This window comes from Geotrypetes seraphini, chromosome 11 (genome assembly GCF_902459505.1).
Source record: "Geotrypetes seraphini chromosome 11, aGeoSer1.1, whole genome shotgun sequence".
Lineage (NCBI taxonomy): Eukaryota > Metazoa > Chordata > Amphibia > Gymnophiona > Dermophiidae > Geotrypetes > Geotrypetes seraphini.
Genome location: NC_047094.1, coordinates 31,908,424 through 31,927,828, shown reverse-complemented (window position 1 = coordinate 31,927,828; position 19,405 = coordinate 31,908,424). Strand labels below are relative to the sequence as shown.

Here is a 19,405-nt window from a genome sequence, read left to right as displayed (position 1 = left end):
TTTAATGCTTTGTTCTTATCTGGCAAGCCTTCTTCCTGAGACAGTTTGGTCACATGCTGAAGGTCTTTAAATGGTCTAGAGAGTTCAGCTATTATCACATATTTCTGTTATTCTTATCTTGGTCCAATTAAAGGTCAGGGTTAGGGGTTACAAAGAGCCTGTCTGAAATTGAGGGAGATATAACCTGCTGTTTGGTTTTAAGGCACCCTCCCAAATGTCTGCTTTGGGCCCCAACATGCTTAACAATAGCATAGTTAAAATCATCACAACCGGCAAAGAGTCTAATCTTCAGATGCAACAAGGTAACAGAGTTGGAAGGCCCTAAACTTGCCTGAAGCTGAAGGAGGAATAACCTGCAGATGGATTTTGGGGCATCCTCCTTCCCAGGTTTTGCCCTTGGCTCTAGTATGGCTAGCACTGGTCTACTCTTGGTCAAAGACTGTCACTGTGATAACTGGACTTACGTTAAGAGGTGAGGTATTGTAAAATAAGATTGGTAGCAGTGAGTGAAGGATCTAGTATCATGAGTCATAAGTCTAATTTGGCCAGAAGACCAAGCAGCTTTGTCCTAGCAGCAGTGGTGTACCAAGCGGGGGAGGGGGGGTGGGGGGGAAGGGCGATCCGCCCCGGGTGCCAGCCCTGAGGGGGGGTGTTCCCGGCCTAGGAGTCATGGTCCTGGAACTTCCCTTCTCATGGCCCGGTGCCAAGGCTCTGGATAGTCCCCGTGGCCCAGCATGTTCCCAGCCTTCTCTCCTTTTACCTTCCATGAAGCTGAAAAAAAACCGTCGGCCTCGGCAGTGATTCAGCTACGTCGCCAGCGGCTCCCCTTCCTGCTTTCCGTGTCTGTTTCTGCAATACACCCGGGCGGAAACAGGAAGTTGCGTCATTGGCAGACACAGAAAGCAGGAAGGGGAACCTCGGGCGACGTAGCTGAATCACTGCCGAGGCCGGCAGTTTTTTCAGCTTCATGGAAGGTAAAGGGAGAGAAGGCTGGGAACATGCTGGGCCACGGGGACTATCCAGAGTCTTGGCACCGGGCTGTGAGAAGGGAAGTTCACGGACCATGACTCCCAGGCCGGGAACACCCCCTCATGGCTGGCATCTGGTGGGAACATTACTAAATATATTTTTTTACATTGGGGGGGGGGGGTCAAAAATTATGGCAGGGGGGTGTAAAAAAAAAATGGGCTCCGGGTGTCACATACCCTAGATACGTCTCTGCCTAGCAGCCCCCTGTTTAGATATGGAGAATATCTTCTGAGTGCTTTAGTTGGCTGCTTTCTTAGGTTGCTCTAATTCTTCATATATTAAGTGCTTCAGGCTTTGGAAAGCGAGTCTTATTTCTTCCTATAGAACATGCAGTATCAGTGATGCAGTCTATGCATCACATAGTAAGTGTTTACAATTTTATGGTTATACCACATTACCTGATTACAGAGATACTGTCCCAGTCCTGGTCTGGAAGCAGAACTAATGTATATGACAGGCTGTTTCTTACATAAGGCATCAAATCCTTCTACAGCGTAGTCGTCATAGTGAGAATGAATAACAAGCCTGCAGATTTTAAGAAGACCTTCTCTATCATCTTCATGATAATATGCAGAGCCATTTTCATACCTGAAATAGCAAGCCATTTGTTAACAGTTGTGACTGTAAATCATTTGAGCTAATCTCAACAAAATACTCTAGTGAGGAAAGCAATGCAGTGAAAACATGCCAAGATCCCTTCTACTGTACCTGGCAGTATCGGAGAAACCTTGATGATACTAGAATTTTCCATAATAGAAAAGTGATTCAAGAACCCAGAGCTCTAGTACATAACTAACTTTAGAGTTGGACATATTTCTACTTACTTAGCTATAGGGCTTTAAAACTATATATTTTAATTTTGTAACAAAATGAAAAATAAATTGAAAATAATTTGCTTAAAGAAAGAAAAAAGGTCATTGTTTGCATATTAACAAAGAACCTCAAAAGTTTGATATAATCTTACATGGCCCATTGGTCTCTTGTCATTGTCTGAAAGCTCAACATAAATTTATTTATTTATTTATTCATTCATTTTTTATACCGCTCTCCCAGGGGAGCTCAGAACAGTTTACATGAATTTATTCCGGTACTCAAGCATTTTTCTTTTTTTTTAATTCTTTATTTGTTTTCAAAACTTCAATTGTGCAGACAAGATGATGCATTGACATAAAATATTAACAATACAGCACAATAAACTTAATAGACTCAAGACAAGACTTATTTTCCCCCACCCATTTTTCAATTGATCAACATCTCATAAAAAATATCTATAAACAACCTATCTATACCTCTTAACCAGTGCCAAAACATACCCCCCTCCCCGGATGTGTATGTTTTCCTCATTCATATAAATAAATCAATCCTTACAATATTTAGTTAATGGTTCCCAAACTTCCATAAATTTTTTATAATACCCCTTTTGAATGGCCATAAACTTTTCCATTTTAAAGACATAACATAGGGATTCCCACCAGAATGAATAATTTAATCTATCCCAATGTTTCCGATTCTTTAAAATAAGCTGCATGGCAACCCCCATCATTTCCCCCTATCTGTCCAGGTGGGCTCACAATCTAGCTAATGTACCTGGGACAATGGGGGGATTAAGTGACTTGCTCAGGGTCACAAGGAGCAGTGGGGGTTTGAACCCACAACCTCGGGGGCGGGAAGAGAGTGAGACCTGAAATATCTCAAACTCCCTTCTCTACCCATTGCAGCTCTTAGTAAATTTAGGGTCAGACATTTAGGATAAAATGACTCTTTGCTTTAAAAAGGTTGCTGATCCCTGAACTAGGGAATCAAATCAGACATTTGGTGAGAATCCAGCTGAAGGAACCACTCTAATAGCTAATGAGATTTTAGCTCTAAATGATGTTATCCTCCAAAAAGCTCCTGCCATGTAGGTCTAGAACATGGCAGGAACATGGCAGGAAAGTCCCTCCTTGAGGGCCGAATCCAGGCGGGTTTTCAGGATTTCCCCAATGAATGTGCATGAGATCCAGTTTACCTAATCTCCCAGTTCTCCCCCAACGAGTCCAACAAGAGCACTCGCAGAACAAACCTATTTAATTACCCCTCCTTGAAATCTTACCAATACAAAAAGTTTCTAGATAGAATGTTATCATTCCAGGCAGCTAGGCTGAACACATGGCTTGGAAAGCCCATACTTGAGGCCACTACATACGCAGACTTTAGAAAATCCCTGAAAACTCGACTGTTTAACAAATTCTAAATTCCCATACCCAACTCTTCCTCACCATGACCCTTCCACCTCGCCCCCTAATTCCAAGGCCCAAAACTAATTATACTTTCCACCTTGAATCTCATCTAATCTAATCTAATCTAATCCTTAGGTTTGTATACCACATGTACTGACATTATGTATCTTTATTGTAACCCACCTGCACCCCATGTACTGACAAAACGTATCTTTATTGTAACCCATGTACTGACTAAATGTATCTTTATGGTAACCCACCTGTATCCCTTACACTGACAAAATGCACCTTGATAGTAAACCACTTGTATTGTAACCCACTTGTATCCCATGTACTGACTAAACGTATCTTTATTGTAAACCATTTCTATCCCTTGTACTGTCAAATGTATCTTTATTGTAAACCGCTTCGAACTTCACGGTATAGCGGTATATAAGAAATAAATTATTATTATCTATGTGCATGCACTGCTTTCAATGCATATTCATTGGGGAAATCCTGAAAACCCGACTGGATTCGGCCCTCAAGGAGGGACTTTGGAGACCCCTAGTCTAGAACTAGCCACCATATGCTGAGTTCCACTTTGTCACACAAATTTCCTTTTCAAAAAGAAAGCCAGTGGGAGACCAGAATTGCTGTAGAGATTTTATACACATGCCAGTTCAGTTCAGTATCTTGTAAAACGCTATAGCCAGCTCTTTCTCCCAAGCAACTCCTTGCATACTTCTCTACCAGGGTATAGATAAAATTAAGCAAGTACATGAGGAGGAGGAATGCATACAGAGCACAAAAATACTGCTTGCAAATAGTATTTCTGAAATAAGATGGCAGAATAGTGTTAACTGCATAAGCAAATGAATCATTTCTCAAACAGAGATCTGCATACAGTGCAGGTAGTAGGCATGCAAATCTCTCTCATGCATATTCATAAGGATATCCTGAAAGTGTGATTTGTTGGTGGCCTTCAAAGACAGAGTGAATACTATCAATATGGTACACATACTTTTGGAAATCATATGCATTTTATTTATTTAAAACATTTATAGGCTGCCTATTCCTATGAGGCTTACAATAAAACATACATAAAAAAATAAAAATCATTACAAATTCCACTACAGAATCACGTTTTTAAAAATGCAGTAAAATTAAAGGGATCAGGAGAAAAATGCCTGAACAAATGAATTAGTTTTCCTCTCCAACCTAAGCATGCCTATGACACTTCGTTTAATCCATTTAACATACAGCCAATTGGAAACTTGTGTGTACTTTTGGTCAGGCAAAAGGTGATTTCAGCCAATTTACGATCAGCCAAGGAGGTGTATAAACCGAATATAGGACAAAAGTTAGTGGAATTTTTTTTTTTATTGCATCAAAGCTGCCTGCACAAAATCACCTTCTCTAATTTCTAAAACAGACCAATAAAAAGGTGTGGAATATCTGTTTGAAAGCCTTTCTTGCATTTCCTATTGAAAGGGCAAGGTTCATGCGATAAGCTGCTACCGCCTGCAGAGATGCTTAATAAGATGCTACAGTTTCTACACATGCTCAGTAGACAGAAGAAAATATGCTACGCATTACCTGAAGAGTCTGCAAAGCCAGAGAGTGGTATCCGATAGGATCCTGGTGGTCAGTATTCGCAGCCTCTCTTTGCCCAGGACAGAAATATATGCTGCCAAGCTGTGCCCTAATAAAGCCATATGACCCTGTTCTCCAATACTGTGGAGTCTATGAATTACAAATATAACAATATTGGTGTTAAATACAAAAATCAGATTAAAATCCCTGACATGCCATAATTATAATTGCCACCAAGATGCATAATCTCAAATATGTGTGCATAAGCAATAGTAGACTAATAGAACACATCTTGCAACCATATGCTAACACAACCTGTAACCTCCCAAGTATCAGAGGGGAGCAAGCTCATAACTCAGAAACTGTCACTAACACGAAAAAGGAAGTGAATACTCTGCCCATGCTCATTATATTAGTTTGTTTGCAGAATATCTTTATTTATCACATTTGCACACATATAACACATGCATTATATTCATTTCTATAAACTGCACACACCCCTTGCACACTACATGTGTGGGCACATTATACCCGTTTATTTTTTACTAAGACATGCTAATTGCAGAATTAGCATGTTTGTTTTAAAGGCTTTTTCTTTTTAAACTTTTTGCAGGTTTTGTGATGCAATAATGCCTGCAAGAACCTAAAAAGGAAAGCCCATAAAAACAAATGTGTTGGTATAGGGATAGAGGGGTATAGATAGAGGGCTACTGCACAGGTCCTGGACCTGTTGGGCCGCCGCGTGAGCGGACTGCTGGGCACGATGGACCTCGGGTCTGACCCAGTGGAGGCATTGCTTATGTTCTTATAGCGCACATTATATGCATGGGCATGTTATACCAGTTCATTTTTACAGAGATTCACAATTTGCATGTGCTTTATGCGTGGGCGTGTTATATGTATAAAAATTTGGTAACTTGTGTATGTGTACACTATCTTAAAAGCTGGTCATGTCTTAGCCTATGCAGGACAGGCCTCAGCTCACAATAAATATTTGAGATGCATACAAATCAAAGTCATAACCCCCCCCCTTTTTTTTTTTTTTTTTTTACAAAACCGCAATAGTGTTTTTTAGTGCAGGCTGGCGCGCTGAATGCTCTGCGCTGCTCCCGACACTTACAGCATCTAGCGAAAAGAACAAAGGCACTAAAACACCATATTATTTGTGAAGAGAACACTCCCATTTCATTCAAAAAGCTTTATATACATCATTTTAATCATTTATAAAATTAGATCACAGGTTCTACCAAGCAAACATTTAAAATGTCTGTCTGGTGCCAACTATTGGCTCCTTTTACAAAGGTGCACTAGTGTTTTTAGTGTACACACCGGATTAGCGTGCGCTAGCTGAAAAATTACCGCCTGCTTAAAAGGAGGTGGTAGTGGCTAGCGCACGCTATTCCGCGCGTTAAGGCCCTAACGCACCTTTGTAAAAGGAGCCCTATGTTTCAGCAGAGGGAAAAAAGAGCAGCTTCATCTCTTTTATTCATTGGGGCTGGCAGACTTGGGGAGCATTAAGTAATAGGCACAGGTGGGCAATGTAGGTATTATGGGAAAGCCTACATACCAGTTACCCGCCACAAAAGATGACCGGGACTACAAATAGCAGATCAGCAAAAACAGAGGGTGAGAATCAGTTTCAGAGAGCCTTGATAAGGCGTAATAGTGAGCCTAGCATGAGTTACCGATAAGACTGCACATCCTCCTCTTCATCTCCATGCATGAGGTTCTGAACCAGCTGAAGAATGCTAACCATGTCCTGTCCACTGTGTGGGGGGGAAGAAAGGACACATGTATTAGATTCTTTAGTACCAGTTCAGAAATATTACATATAAAAGATAAATTAAATTTTAAGGACTCCTATACAGCTATTCCAGAAAAAGATTTGACCATACTATATATATGTATTTAATAAAGTAAGTATAAAAATTAAAAAAGGAACAGCACAAAACACCTTGATCCACATGATGGACTGTGCATACCATCAATAAGCAAACACATAACAATTTCCCCGTATTTACCCATATATAGGCTGCCCACTTGTATATGCTGTAGCAAATGGCTTTTTATGTTTTAAAACTGGTAGATAAGCTGCCCCATGATACTAACAGTGGCTTATCTACCAGTACATTACCTGCTGAACGGCTACCTCCTTGAGTCTCACGGCTGGCGGTGGAAGGCAGCCGTGTTCCCCTCAGTATTCAGCCCGGCCCCGCATTGCCTGCTGAAAGGCCATCAGTTCTCGTGGGAACTGATGGCAGCCGTTCAGCAGGCAGTGCAGGGCTGGGCTGGATGCCAAGGGGATCACGGCTGACCTGCACCACTGGCAGTATTTTAAAAAGGTATGGGGGAAGATGATTTTAAAGGTTTAGATAGGCTGCCCTATTTAAGTAAGCTGCGCCCCTTAGGCAGGTTTGTAAAACCTATATATAGGCTGCGGCTTTTTTCTGGGGAAATACGGTACTGTGTAATGTAATGTAATGTAATGTAATTTATTTCTTATATACCGCTACATCCGTTAGGTTCTAAGCGGTTTACAGAAAATATACATTAAGATTAGAAATAAGAAAGGTACTTGAAAAATTCCCTTACTGTCCCGAAGGCTCACAATCTAACTAAAGTACCTGGAGGGTAATAGAGAAGTGAAAAGTAGAGTTAGAGGAAAAATAAAAATAAAATAAACATTTTAACAAGACAGCATTGATCTAAATACTTTGGAAGGTAGAAGAGAGGAGAGAAAGGAATAGAAGCAGAAGGGGGAGCCGTTGAACAGTAGAATTCTGGAGAAATTTAAATGATAGAAATAGAACAAAACAAAGACAAAAGGCAAAACAATAGATAAGATTAAAGATAAATCATAAGCTGGAAAGAAAAATAAAATAAAACTTTGACTTCAATCCACGGTTTCAGCGTCAGTGATGAAGTGGAGCAAGTAAGTTTAGGAGGAGCGATTGACGTTTCCAGAAAGCCTGCACTAAAAAACACACACACACACACAGGCAAATATATTGAAAGATACCTTGAATACAACGTAATCTAAAAAACAGATGAAGGTGCTGCCTAAGCAGCCCAATGGTACTAGGTCAAACCCTGGGTGTAACACACTTTTTATCAAGGATTATTACGTCTTTATTGAAGTCTTCAAATGAATCATAAGGTCATGCTGTCTTATTTTTTCATAATTATCAAATATTTATAAGGCAGCAAACAAAAATGCCTCAGGAGCCATGGAATGTTTTATTAGCATCTAAAATCTATTCAAAGCAGATAAAATTATGTCTTACCTGATAATTTTCTTTCCCTTAGTCACAGCAGACAAATCCAGATGAATAGGTTGTGTCCATCTACCAGCAGGCAAAGAGAGAGAGAGCACTGAACTTAGCCCAAGGAACCACATCCAAGGCTGTAGCCATGGAGCCCGCTTGGACATAATCCCAGGCATATTTATTGCATTTATTTGATACCACCTTTTTATGGGACCCCTGAGGAAGACGCGTTGATTGAAACAGACCGTGTTGGGCCCCATATTGCTATAAGTCAGGGGTGTCAAAGTCCCTTGGCCATAATCCAGTCGGGTTTTCAGGATTTCCCCAATGAATATGTATGAGATCTATTTGCATGCACTGCTTTCATTGTATGCTAATAGATCTCATGCATATTCATTGGGGAAATCCTGAAAACCCGACTGGATTGCGGCCCTCAAGGAGGGACTTTGACACCCCTGCTATAAGTGGTTTATTTGTAAGCAACAATTTGTTTATTTGTTCGTAAGTACACCTGTCTGCAGTCCTTTTCTTTTTCCTTGAAACTAATGGCAAGTAATTATAGTTTTATTTTTTATTCAGTAGTTATCCTAACTTGAGCAGCAAAGCAATCAAGGCTTTGTTACTGTTTTGGATCCTATCATCTTTGAGAACTTAGATTTTCAGCTCCGACAGAAATAAAATAGAAAAAAAAGAGAACAATTGCAGATGGTGGATGATGAGATGTGTGTTTGCTTGTTGACCATTGAGCCGCATTTTTAGTTAATTTGTAGTCAAAAACAAGCATATCCATCACATTAATTAGCAATTCTATGAGATCTACTTTAGCTTCATTGTTGTTACAATTACCCATACATAGCTTAAAGAACTTTAAATAAATAACTCTCAAAATTTAAATTTTTGTTGGTTTTGCAATTTTATAATTTCAATTATAATGTGTTGTGAAAAACATTTGATCCGTTTAGTGTGCCACAAAAAAACATTTGATTTATAAAGTGTGCCAAGAAAATGTTTGAGAAACACTGGGTTAGCAGACTCAGAGTCATAGTTTTGACTCAGGAGTTGAAATGTTAAGCACCTTGAATGTGTCAAAGATGAAAGATATCAACTCTTCTTTCCAGAAAAAGTAGATCTTCCTATCCCTCATGAGCAATCTCTCCTTTCTCCAAGACCTCCAGGAGGGAATGAGATTCCAAAGCCACCAATCTTGCAACTTCCTGACTCTGCAGAAGGAGACGCACCCTGTACGTCCGCATCCCCCTCCAGCCTTTGCCGTTTGGACACAGGATCCTCTGGAGTGGACAAACCAGCTAGAAAGTACCCCAAAGTGGGGTTAGCCTGCTTCAAGATGAAGGCTTGATGAAGCAACAGAACAAACTCAGAGGAGAAGGGCACCTGAGCCCCAATACCCACCAGAGAAGATCAAGCAAGCTGACCAGGGTCCCCCTGGGCTGAAGCCACTAAGGAGACACCAGAAGATGCCTTCCTTCTCCTTAGATCATGTTCCTGCTGAATAAAGCAGATAGAGAAGGACCTGGAGGATCCATCAGAAGCTGATGATTCCCCAGACTCTCCAAGAGTCCTGCCAATTCTTCAGTAAGAGTCCTCCAAAGTGATCCTGGAGACAGGGGACAAAAGAAGCAAAGGCCCCACGCTGCTCTCTGCTTCCCACAGCGAGAGCAGTATTTAATAAGGTCCGACACCATAAGAAGCCAAAAATCACTGTTCTTGCCAAAAAAAATGCGGTTGCCCTAGCCTGCCATGCGGATCAGGCCATGAGTCAGGTGGAGTTCCCCCTATTTTTTTTACAGGTTGCTATTGGGCTGCGCACTGCAGGGAAAGCTTCCAAGCACTGGCTATCAGGTCGCACACTGAGGGAAAGCTGCTAAGCACTGTGGTGGAATGCCAGAGACCTACGAGAGAAACACAGCCACCACTGCTAGCAAGCAGAGTACTCACCCTTGCCACAGCAAAGCCACAGAAAAGGCCAGAAGCATGGACTTAGTCCATCCATCCACCTGCTAGAGACAGAAAATACTAAACTGCCAGGAAGTGTGCCATCCTATATCAGAGATCTCAGTTCAGCGCTCTCTATCTGCACCTGCTAGTGGATGGACACAACCTATTTGTCTGGATTCATCTGTTGTTGATGAAAGGAAAATCTCATATCCTGTATCAATATGTGCATTTTCCAAGATTCTGATACGACAAATAGGCAACAGAATCCTCCAGGACTAAATCTGGGCCGTGCATAGTGCTTCATGTGATTTGCCTCCACATATGCTAGGCATATAGACAGCTAAGATCTCTTGGTATCTCAAAGAAAGAATACACAGCAGTCAGCATTACCTACCTGCCCTGCAGTGGTCCAGGTATATCTTTCCTGGTATACTTTTGGTTTTCCTCTTCTACTTTTCTAAATTTGGATAGAAGAATAAGAAGAGTTGATAGTTTTATTGTTAAAAGTTATACGAACACTCAGTTTCTTCAGTGTCGCTGTCCCATTCCTGTAAGCTTTGCTTTAACCACACAAGCATGATTTTTATTTTTTTTTCATGGTTTAAGTTTTTTATTGATTTTTTCATTTAACAACAAGTGTCATAAATTTTCATACAATTATCTTAATAATACACTTGATATTTCTATAATGTATTTTGTACATAACATTTCTTATCTTATATTTCTTATGATTTTATATATCATATAACTGTAATTATTTTTCTTATAAAGTTATACAACATATATATTGTAATGATTTTATCAATTATTTTTTAAATTATTAACCTTTTTCCCTTCTCTTTATTACATTGTTTTCATGTATGAATACCATCTATTAATAATATTTTATTTATAATTTATAATAAAGAGTATAAATCCCCCTCCCATATCCCCTCCCTCCCTTTCTTCTTTAACTATTTTCTTATTATGGGAAAATGAAATTTAATTATTACAATATTTTGTTAATATCTTTTTGAATTTATCCATGATTTTAAAGTGTTTGAGGCTTGTGCAGATGAGGAAGGAGCTTGTAGGAATGGGGCAGGAACAGAAAAACAATTCACAGGGACGGGACGGAAAAATGAGTTCCTGCGGGGATAGGGAAAAATTTGTCCACATGTCATCTCTACTTCCTAGCTGCACATCTCCAATTTTAAGTTTTTTAAGTTCCAAATTTTATAACATTTTTTAAATATATGCTAACAAATCCAAACAGGAAAGAATATGCTCAGAAAAATATGTTCATACACAACCAATGCATAGGGTATTTGAAAATTCACATAAAACATGTTTCAAAACATTCAATCCAACCCACCTACCCCATCGCCCCGATGCAGAGAGTGATTCACATACCAGCATTCATACACATACATTCATCCATTATTATCCACATATTCTTGTATGGGTACCATATCCTATGAAATTTGGGCTTCTTGCCTCTCGTCTCCATCATTGCAGCCTCATATTTCCCAGTCAAACATACAGAATTCCAGCAAAACTGAAGAGATAATACAAACACATTCTTCCACATTCTTAAGATGGTTTGAATTCCAGTAAGAATCACAAATAATATCTTATGATCTTTAGTTATGTTGATAGAAGCATTGAAAATATTGAAAACAGCTCCAGCATATGTTAGAGAAATATCTGAACATGACTCCATACCCGTTGCCAAAAATCATAGACTTTAGAATAAAACAAAATATGATCTAACGTTCCCTTATCACAGCAGCAGAACCAACACAATGGAAAACATCCAGGGTTGAACTTATTCAGTTTAACAGGAGTCCACGTCACACGTCGGATTATGAAAAATAATTTTAAGTTTTATAGAAGCAGATTGACAGCAAAGTAGTCGTTGAGAAATATAAACGTCTATAGTTCACCAGTCAGAGCAGTATTCAATTCACGCAAACCCTCTATGTTCCGTTTTTGCTGTTCCAGTTGTAATAGTATTTTGTATCAATTAGATGCTTCATGACCTAGTCCCATAATCCTTTTACACAATGAAAGTATACTTGGCTTAGACAATACCAGTGGTATTTTTGAACAGAGAATGGCATGGCGGTGTTGTAGCCACTTAAAGCTGTGAGCAAATCTGATATGATGACTATTATGAAAGTTTTCAAATTATCTGATTGCAGTATGTCTGTCATTGTATATATGCCTTGTTCCATCCATTCCTTTCATATAATTTGTTTACCACCAATGCAAATGTTTACATTGCCCCAAAGAGGGCACAATTTTGATTTTCCAAAAGGAGTTTCCAGCTAGGAGTCAACTTCAATAAGCGCCCTTTGAGTAGATCGTATAAGAGTGTTTAATTTCAAGTTCTGCGAGAGTGTAGCACCAATTAAGCCCTGCAATCTGAAAGGCTGAATTAGCTTTTGCTCCAGCGTGCACCATTTTGGCAAGTTTGCTGCTGATCAGGTATTAACCAGTACATAGCTTGGCACCCTGAGAACGGGCTACTGGGCTTGATGGACCATTGGTCTGACCCAGTAAAGATATAAGCACTATAGTTATAAAAACGAGGAAAATTTAGTCCGCCACAGTCTTTAGTACGCTCTAAGGTCTTAAAAGCAATCCGCAGCTGTTTACTTTGCCAAATAAACCTACTAACCTTTTTGTCTAGATTTTTATACAAGGTAGGAGAAAAGTAAATAGGAATCATGTTCAGATAATACAGATTTGTTGGAGCTATAGCCTTTCGCACAGTTTCAATGCGCCCCCACCAAGATAACCACTTGGGCATTAATTTCTTAATTAGAGCTTTTATAGTATCAAGCAACTTAAGTTGATGGTTTCATACAATGAAGCATGCACTTGTATTCCCAAATACTTAAAGCCATCTGGTTGCCATTTAAATGGAAAATCCTTAAATAGCCCTTGAATACTTATAACACAGTAATTGGCATTAACTTTGACTTAGACCAATTTATTTTATAGCCAGAGAAGCTACCAAAATTATTGATAACTTCAAGTAAAGTGGGAATAGTTAGTGCAGGTGACATAAGATAGAGAAGCACGTCTGCATATGCTGTTAATGTATACATTTCGGAATCATATGGAATCCCCTTGATATTAGGCTCCTGTCTAATCGTTAACAACAGTGGTTCAAGCGCTAAGTCAAAAAGCAGTGGTGACATAGTAGCTATGGCCCAAAACCTAACTGGACAACTTATTAGATATCAATGTGCTTAGTTTACATTACAGCACCAGTGGGCTGTCTCCTCCAGTTGAGCAGCACCAGTTGGCTGTCCTTCATATTTTGGCTGTTTGTGCATCTGGGTTGGTGGGGTGTCCTTGGCTCTCAGCCCTATTTAGTGGCCTTGGTTGAGTGGAGGAGGGATCTGTGCCTCCACTTGTGGAGGTTGATGATAGCCTGGGAATATGTCCAGTTTCTATGTTCCATGGAGGTCACTCTGGAATTGGTCGTATGGGCCAGGGCTCATATGCAACCTCTCCAGTAGGCACTACATTCCCCAAGTCTCTAGTAGTTTCAGAATTTACATGTTCAGCTTCCTTAGATAGGCCAAGCTCAGGTGAGCCTGGGTAGTTCTCTAGCAGGGATCTACTGAAGGGGATGCAGCTGGAATACTGGGAGTGAATAGTGCTGATGTCAAACATGAGTCTATAAGGCTGAGGAACCCACCATTTGGGGCAGGTGGCCTGGGGTCTCTGGAGTTACACTGGCCACATGGCTGTTTTGAATGACAGTGGTTATCTGTAATATAACAGATTAGCAATTTCATATTTGGGCTCTTTCAAAACTCTGTGGTGAATCCACTCAATCCTGGCCATTTGTGTCTCTTCAGTTTGTCAGTTGATCTATTTTAATTTCTAGACTACATTTCCTGTGTAGGTATAGCCCCAATGCTAGCTAGCAGGATAGGCATGGAAACTAAGCTAGCTAGTTGGCTCGGAAGTGTGAAGCAAGACTATGAGTTTGTGAGTATTTAATTGATGGAATAGAGGACGAGAAGAGGGAGAAATCAGTAACAAAGGAGGAGACAGTCAAGCTAATGCAAGTGCTGAATGAATCATGATCATTCTATCAGCAAAGAAACTTCAGAGCACAGTGCGTAGAATAGGAGGTGGCGGAGGATAAAGCAAATTGAAAAACACGCCCCCCTCTTTTACTAAGGTGCGCTAGCCGATTTAGCGCACGCTAAATGCTAACATGTCCATTATATTCTATGGACGCGTTAGTGTTTAACGCACGATAAATCGGCTAGCGCACCTTAGTAAAAGGACCCCACAAAGAGGTAGTTAGGGTGATCAGAAGATCAGAATGTTGCACTGATTAGATTTAGCTAAGCTACATGCATAAGAAAAAGCAGCAGAGATGGAATGAAAGATTAAACGATTATCAATAGGCTTTGATTCAGCAAAGTCCCTTACAATAGGCATTGGGATGGGACAGTCAACATGGCTGTGCAAAAGATAAGATAATTCTTCAGGGTTGAAAGAACGAGCTGTATTAAAGTGGACTAAGCAATGAATGGATTAAACAGAGTTTAAAAAAAACAAATATGGGAGAAGCTGAGGAGACAGAAGAGCAAATGAGAAAATTGGAAATATTGAGGAACTGAGCAAGCTTTGAGAATGGATGAAAAAAGTACCTAATTTAATTCCAACATTTCTAATCTACTTTAACTGAAAAGTTGTATGGATGAAAACAAGTGAAAAAATAGGGACAAGAAAACATGTCAAATAGAAATAGATGGAAGGGAAGTAGAACAGGAAACAAGAAGTTAAGAAAAAATGAATTGGAAAGTGAAGAGAAAAAAGAAGGAAAATAAGGGAAAAAACCCCAGAAAGAATGGTAAATGAGAATGGATTGTTCAAATAAATACTAAACTCAACAAGTACGAAAGCAGGTGAAGAATGGGGAAAGGTAAGAAAGAAATAAAATCATTATAAGAATAGAAATTTACAAATGACGGTATAGTCATCTTAAAACTAAAGATTAGTTACTAAGATATAGTGTTTAAACAAGAAAAGGATGGTAGAGGGGAAGGAAGAAGGCACCAAGCAAAGAATTACATGAGACCAACACTGTCCCTAAAGACAGAATTTATAAGAACAGGAGAGTCACTCAATTCTCTGTCCAAAACAACTATGAAGACAAAACAAAAAACAACCAATCAGCTAATTTAGGGATAAATACAGTATTTAACAATAAGAACATACCTTTCGTTATCTTCCAGCATCTTCATGGCCTCATTGAGATTCTTTCCCATTACTACCAATGTTGGGTCAACCATCTTAAAAATAAACAAGGTTGTCAGAACCCTACAGATGCCAGAATTTTTTAAATTTATTTTTCAACTCTTCCTATAGGGATTTGATGACTTTCTATAGCATTGGTTCTCAAACCTGTCCTGAGGACCTTCAGCTAGTCAGGTTTTCAAGATATTCCTAATGAACATGCACAAGAGAGATTTACATATAATAGAGGGGAGAGGCATGCAAATCTGGCTCATGCATATTCATTAGCGATATCCTGAAGACCCGACTGGCTGGGGAATGGATCCCTCAGGACAGGTTTGAGATCCACTGTTCTATAGGATTTAAAATAAAAGAGGTTATTCTATTATCAGTACATTCTAAGAACACAACTGGTCTTCACAAGACTTTGTATCTGATTGGATCACTGTAATATCATACTCCTGGATAGACAAACAAACATTATTTAAGCACTTTCCAGACAAGTTGAAAAAAACTAAAGAGCAAGAATTTCATATTCCTCAAGGATTTCTAAAAAATACAGCAGCAAATAAGCCAACATAAAAGCATAAAGCAATGTTACTTACCGTAACAGTTGTTATCCAGGGACAGCAGGCAGCTATTCTCACTAGTGGGTGATGTCATCCGACAGAGCCCCGATGCGGACGTCTCACAAGCATACTTGCTGGAAGAAATTTCAGAAGTTTCGAGATGCCCGCACCGCGCATGCGCGAGTGCCTTCCCGCCCGATGCACCGGGCATGTCTCCTCAGTTCAGGTAGCTAGCAGAGAAGCCAACCCAGGGGAGGTGGGTGGGATGTGAGAATAGCTGCCTGCTGTCCCTGGATAACAACTGTTACGGTAAGTAACATTGCTTTATCCCAGGACAAGCAGGCAGGTATTCTCACTAGTGGGTGACCTCCAAGCTAACCCCAATGGGATGGTGGGAGAGTTGGCAACTTAGGAGAATAAATAAAAAAAAACAAAAAAACAATAAAACGACAGAATAGAACACACGATAAGAGAAATAAATACAAAACCGCGAGCACTAGAAGGCAAGAACAAGGTTTCACTCAGCGCAGAGAGTTGAAGCAAAACTTCTCAGCTCCGCGGAAAGAAAAGAACTGAGGAGACACGCCCGGTGCATCGGGCGGGAAGGCACTCGCGCATGCGCGGTGCGGGCATCTCGAAACTTCTGAAGTTTCTTCAAGCAAGTATGCTTGTGAGACGTCCGCATCGGGGCTCTGTCGGATGACATCACCCACTAGTCAGAATACCTGCCTGCTTGTCCTGGGATAATGGGTCATACCAAGGATCCATCAAGCTTAACATTCTGTTCCAAGTGACCAATCTAAAGAAGCTTGGAAGGATCTTAAAAAGTAGATATCATACTGTTTACCCTGGAACTTGTCCAAATCTATTTTTAACTCTGCTATATTAATCTTTATCACATCCTATGTGTTAAGTGAAAATATATTTTCTCAAATTTGTACTGAACATACTATTTAGTAACATCTTATCTCTTAGATGTTGAATTATTATTTATTTAAAAAAATTAATGGCCCACATTATCTACTATTCTAGGCAGGAAACAATCAATACAAATACAAACACAATTACAATAAATATATCTAATAAAATAAGATGTACATCACAAAGTCAGCAGATAGTACATAATCCAGGAGAAATCATCACAGTAAGTAAATAGCGGGAAACAAGCTGCTCAGCCAAGCAGGAACGTATTCCATAGTAAGAGACCTTCCTTACTAGAGAAGTGCAGTATTTTTCAACTCTAGTTTATCTGCAGTGATGCATCTAGATGGCCAATAAATTTGAAAAGAAGCAGCAATGGACTATGGAGTATCATTGTTCTGCTTCCATATTCATAGATATACAAAAAAGGGGGTTAACTTGAAATTTTCAAAAGAAGAGTGATGAAGATAAGCATGTACAAACAAAAAAAAATCACTCTAAATAATACTTATAAATATACTATATCAATAGTATATAAAGTATTAGTAAACTATATGCTCAGAATCATGGAGGTGGTAAACGGGGGAAAGACCCCCGACACTACCGCCTCACCGCCCAATCATCGCATGAAGAGAATGTCAACAAAGAACTTATCTTTTAGCTTTTGCCGAGTTCTTTTTGGTAGATACGACGTACATAGTTTAAGAACTTTTAGCCCTTGTGGCACTTGAACATATAAAAATAAAAGATAAGTTCTTTGTTGACATTCTCTTCATGCGATGATTGGGCGGTGAGGCGGTAGTGTCGGGGGTCTTTTCCCCGTTTACCACCTCCATGATTCTAAGCATATAGTTTACTAATACTTTATATACTATTGATATAGTATATTTATAAGTATTATTTAGAGTGATTTTTTTGTTTGTACATCCATATTCATAGAAGCATATTGCCTATGTAATATTTCTTTAAGACAAGCTCCCAGAGTGTACTGCTGTGTACCTGGTGGGCTAATGCACCCCCCCCCCCTCTTGTCTTCTCCTGTATAATCTGAAAACAGTTTCCATCTTAGTTAGCATATGAACATAGGAAAGACATTGTTCCTCATCTAGATCCCACCTTTAAATTTGCTAGCCTAAATACAGCTTAGTCAACTAAGTCTGGAACACAGTGTTATCCTGTGCAGAAACTTTGTGATTCACACTCCTGGCTCTGTGCTGGTCGAGTGTAGATTCTGTAGAAGAAATCCCTTGAGAACAACCAAACTGTGAGCTTATTTATTTCTTTGTTTTACATTTATATTAAAGAAGTTCATTCAAGGAACTATGAAAATCGAGCCTGATAACACTAATGGTTACATCTGTCTGGGATCCTTCAGCACAAGCCAGTCAAAGTGAAATCTAGGTAAGACAGAACAGTGCCTGGCAAACAGCTTGAGGTTTCCCCTCCCTGCCAGTGAAAAACTATTAACAGCTTAATTGATGCCAGAGATTGGCACAGCTGTGAATAGGGCACTGGACATTTGAATTGGAAGATCTGTGAAAAGTTGAAGTGGATACAGAGAACTTATCAGACACAGGCCAGTGGGGATGCCTGTTAGAGAATGACATGGGGACAAATTTGGCTCCATCCCTGCGGGATCTATCTCCATCCCCACGAACACTTTAAAATCATAAGTGTTCAAGGCTTGTGTAGTTGAGGACAGAGCTTGCAGGAATGGGACAGGGACAAGGATATATAACTTGCAGGAATGGAACAGGGATATCCCATGGGGACAAATTTGTCCCTGTGTGATTCTCTACTGCCTGTATGCTTGAACCAGACATAGCTGGAAGCTGCATGAATAATTCATAAGGTACATCTAGTTTGGGAAGTGTGTGAGCCCCCACCTTACAGAATGTATTGTTGCATTTTCAGAACAGCACACTGCCTGAAAAGCACTTGTAAACAGTTTAAGGAAAGGAAATAAAATGGTATATTATCAGTACATCATGGCAGAGTAGAGAATGACATGGGGACAAATTTGTCCCTATCCCCGCAGGAACTCAATTTCTCCATCCCGCCCCCACAAGGTTTGTCGTTGTCCCTGTCCCACTCCTGTAAGCTTAGCCTTAACTGCACAAATCTCATACACTTATGATTTTTAAAGTGTTTGAGGCTTGTGCGGATGAGTACAGAGCTTGCAGGAATGGGGCAGGGACAGGAAAAGAACTTGCCGGGAAAATGAGTTCCCGTGGGGGACAGGGAAAATTTTGTCCCCAGCCAAAGACACTGAATCCCAATATTCAGACAGTTCTAAAACACTCTGTTAGAAGTTCTAGAACCAACAGAACCTCCAGATCGCACAGGACAAGCAGTCCAGCCACACCATCCTTGGCTCACCATCCCTGGCTATTAAATTGCAAATGGAGGCAGGATCTGTGAAATCAAAGGTTTTATATAGAAAGCAAGAAGCAGACCTAAAAAGGGAAAAACTTAGGAAAGAGGAGGAACAACAACAACAAAAAAAGCAGCAGCACAAGAGGCCAAGGCCACTGCTTGCAGAGGAGCAGAAGAAGCCGAGGCCACTGCTTGCAGGGGAGCAGAAGAGGCCGAGGCCACTGCTTGCAGGGGAGCAGAA

At 40.0% G+C, this 19,405-nt stretch overlaps 1 protein-coding gene across 1 annotated transcript in view; it reads right to left on the bottom strand.

The window, feature by feature from the left end:
- PDXDC1 (pyridoxal dependent decarboxylase domain containing 1) overlaps positions 1-19,405 on the bottom strand; it is a 91,084-nt gene that overhangs the window by 59,742 nt on the left and 11,937 nt on the right. Inside the window, exons 2-6 of the mRNA XM_033914308.1 lie at positions 15,281-15,354; positions 10,440-10,502; positions 6,509-6,589; positions 4,827-4,973; positions 1,428-1,617 (exon numbers count right to left, since the gene is read on the bottom strand). Of these exons, the coding sequence (XP_033770199.1) occupies positions 1,428-1,617; positions 4,827-4,973; positions 6,509-6,589; positions 10,440-10,502; positions 15,281-15,354 (555 nt within the window). The remainder of the gene's footprint in view (positions 1-1,427; positions 1,618-4,826; positions 4,974-6,508; positions 6,590-10,439; positions 10,503-15,280; positions 15,355-19,405) is intronic.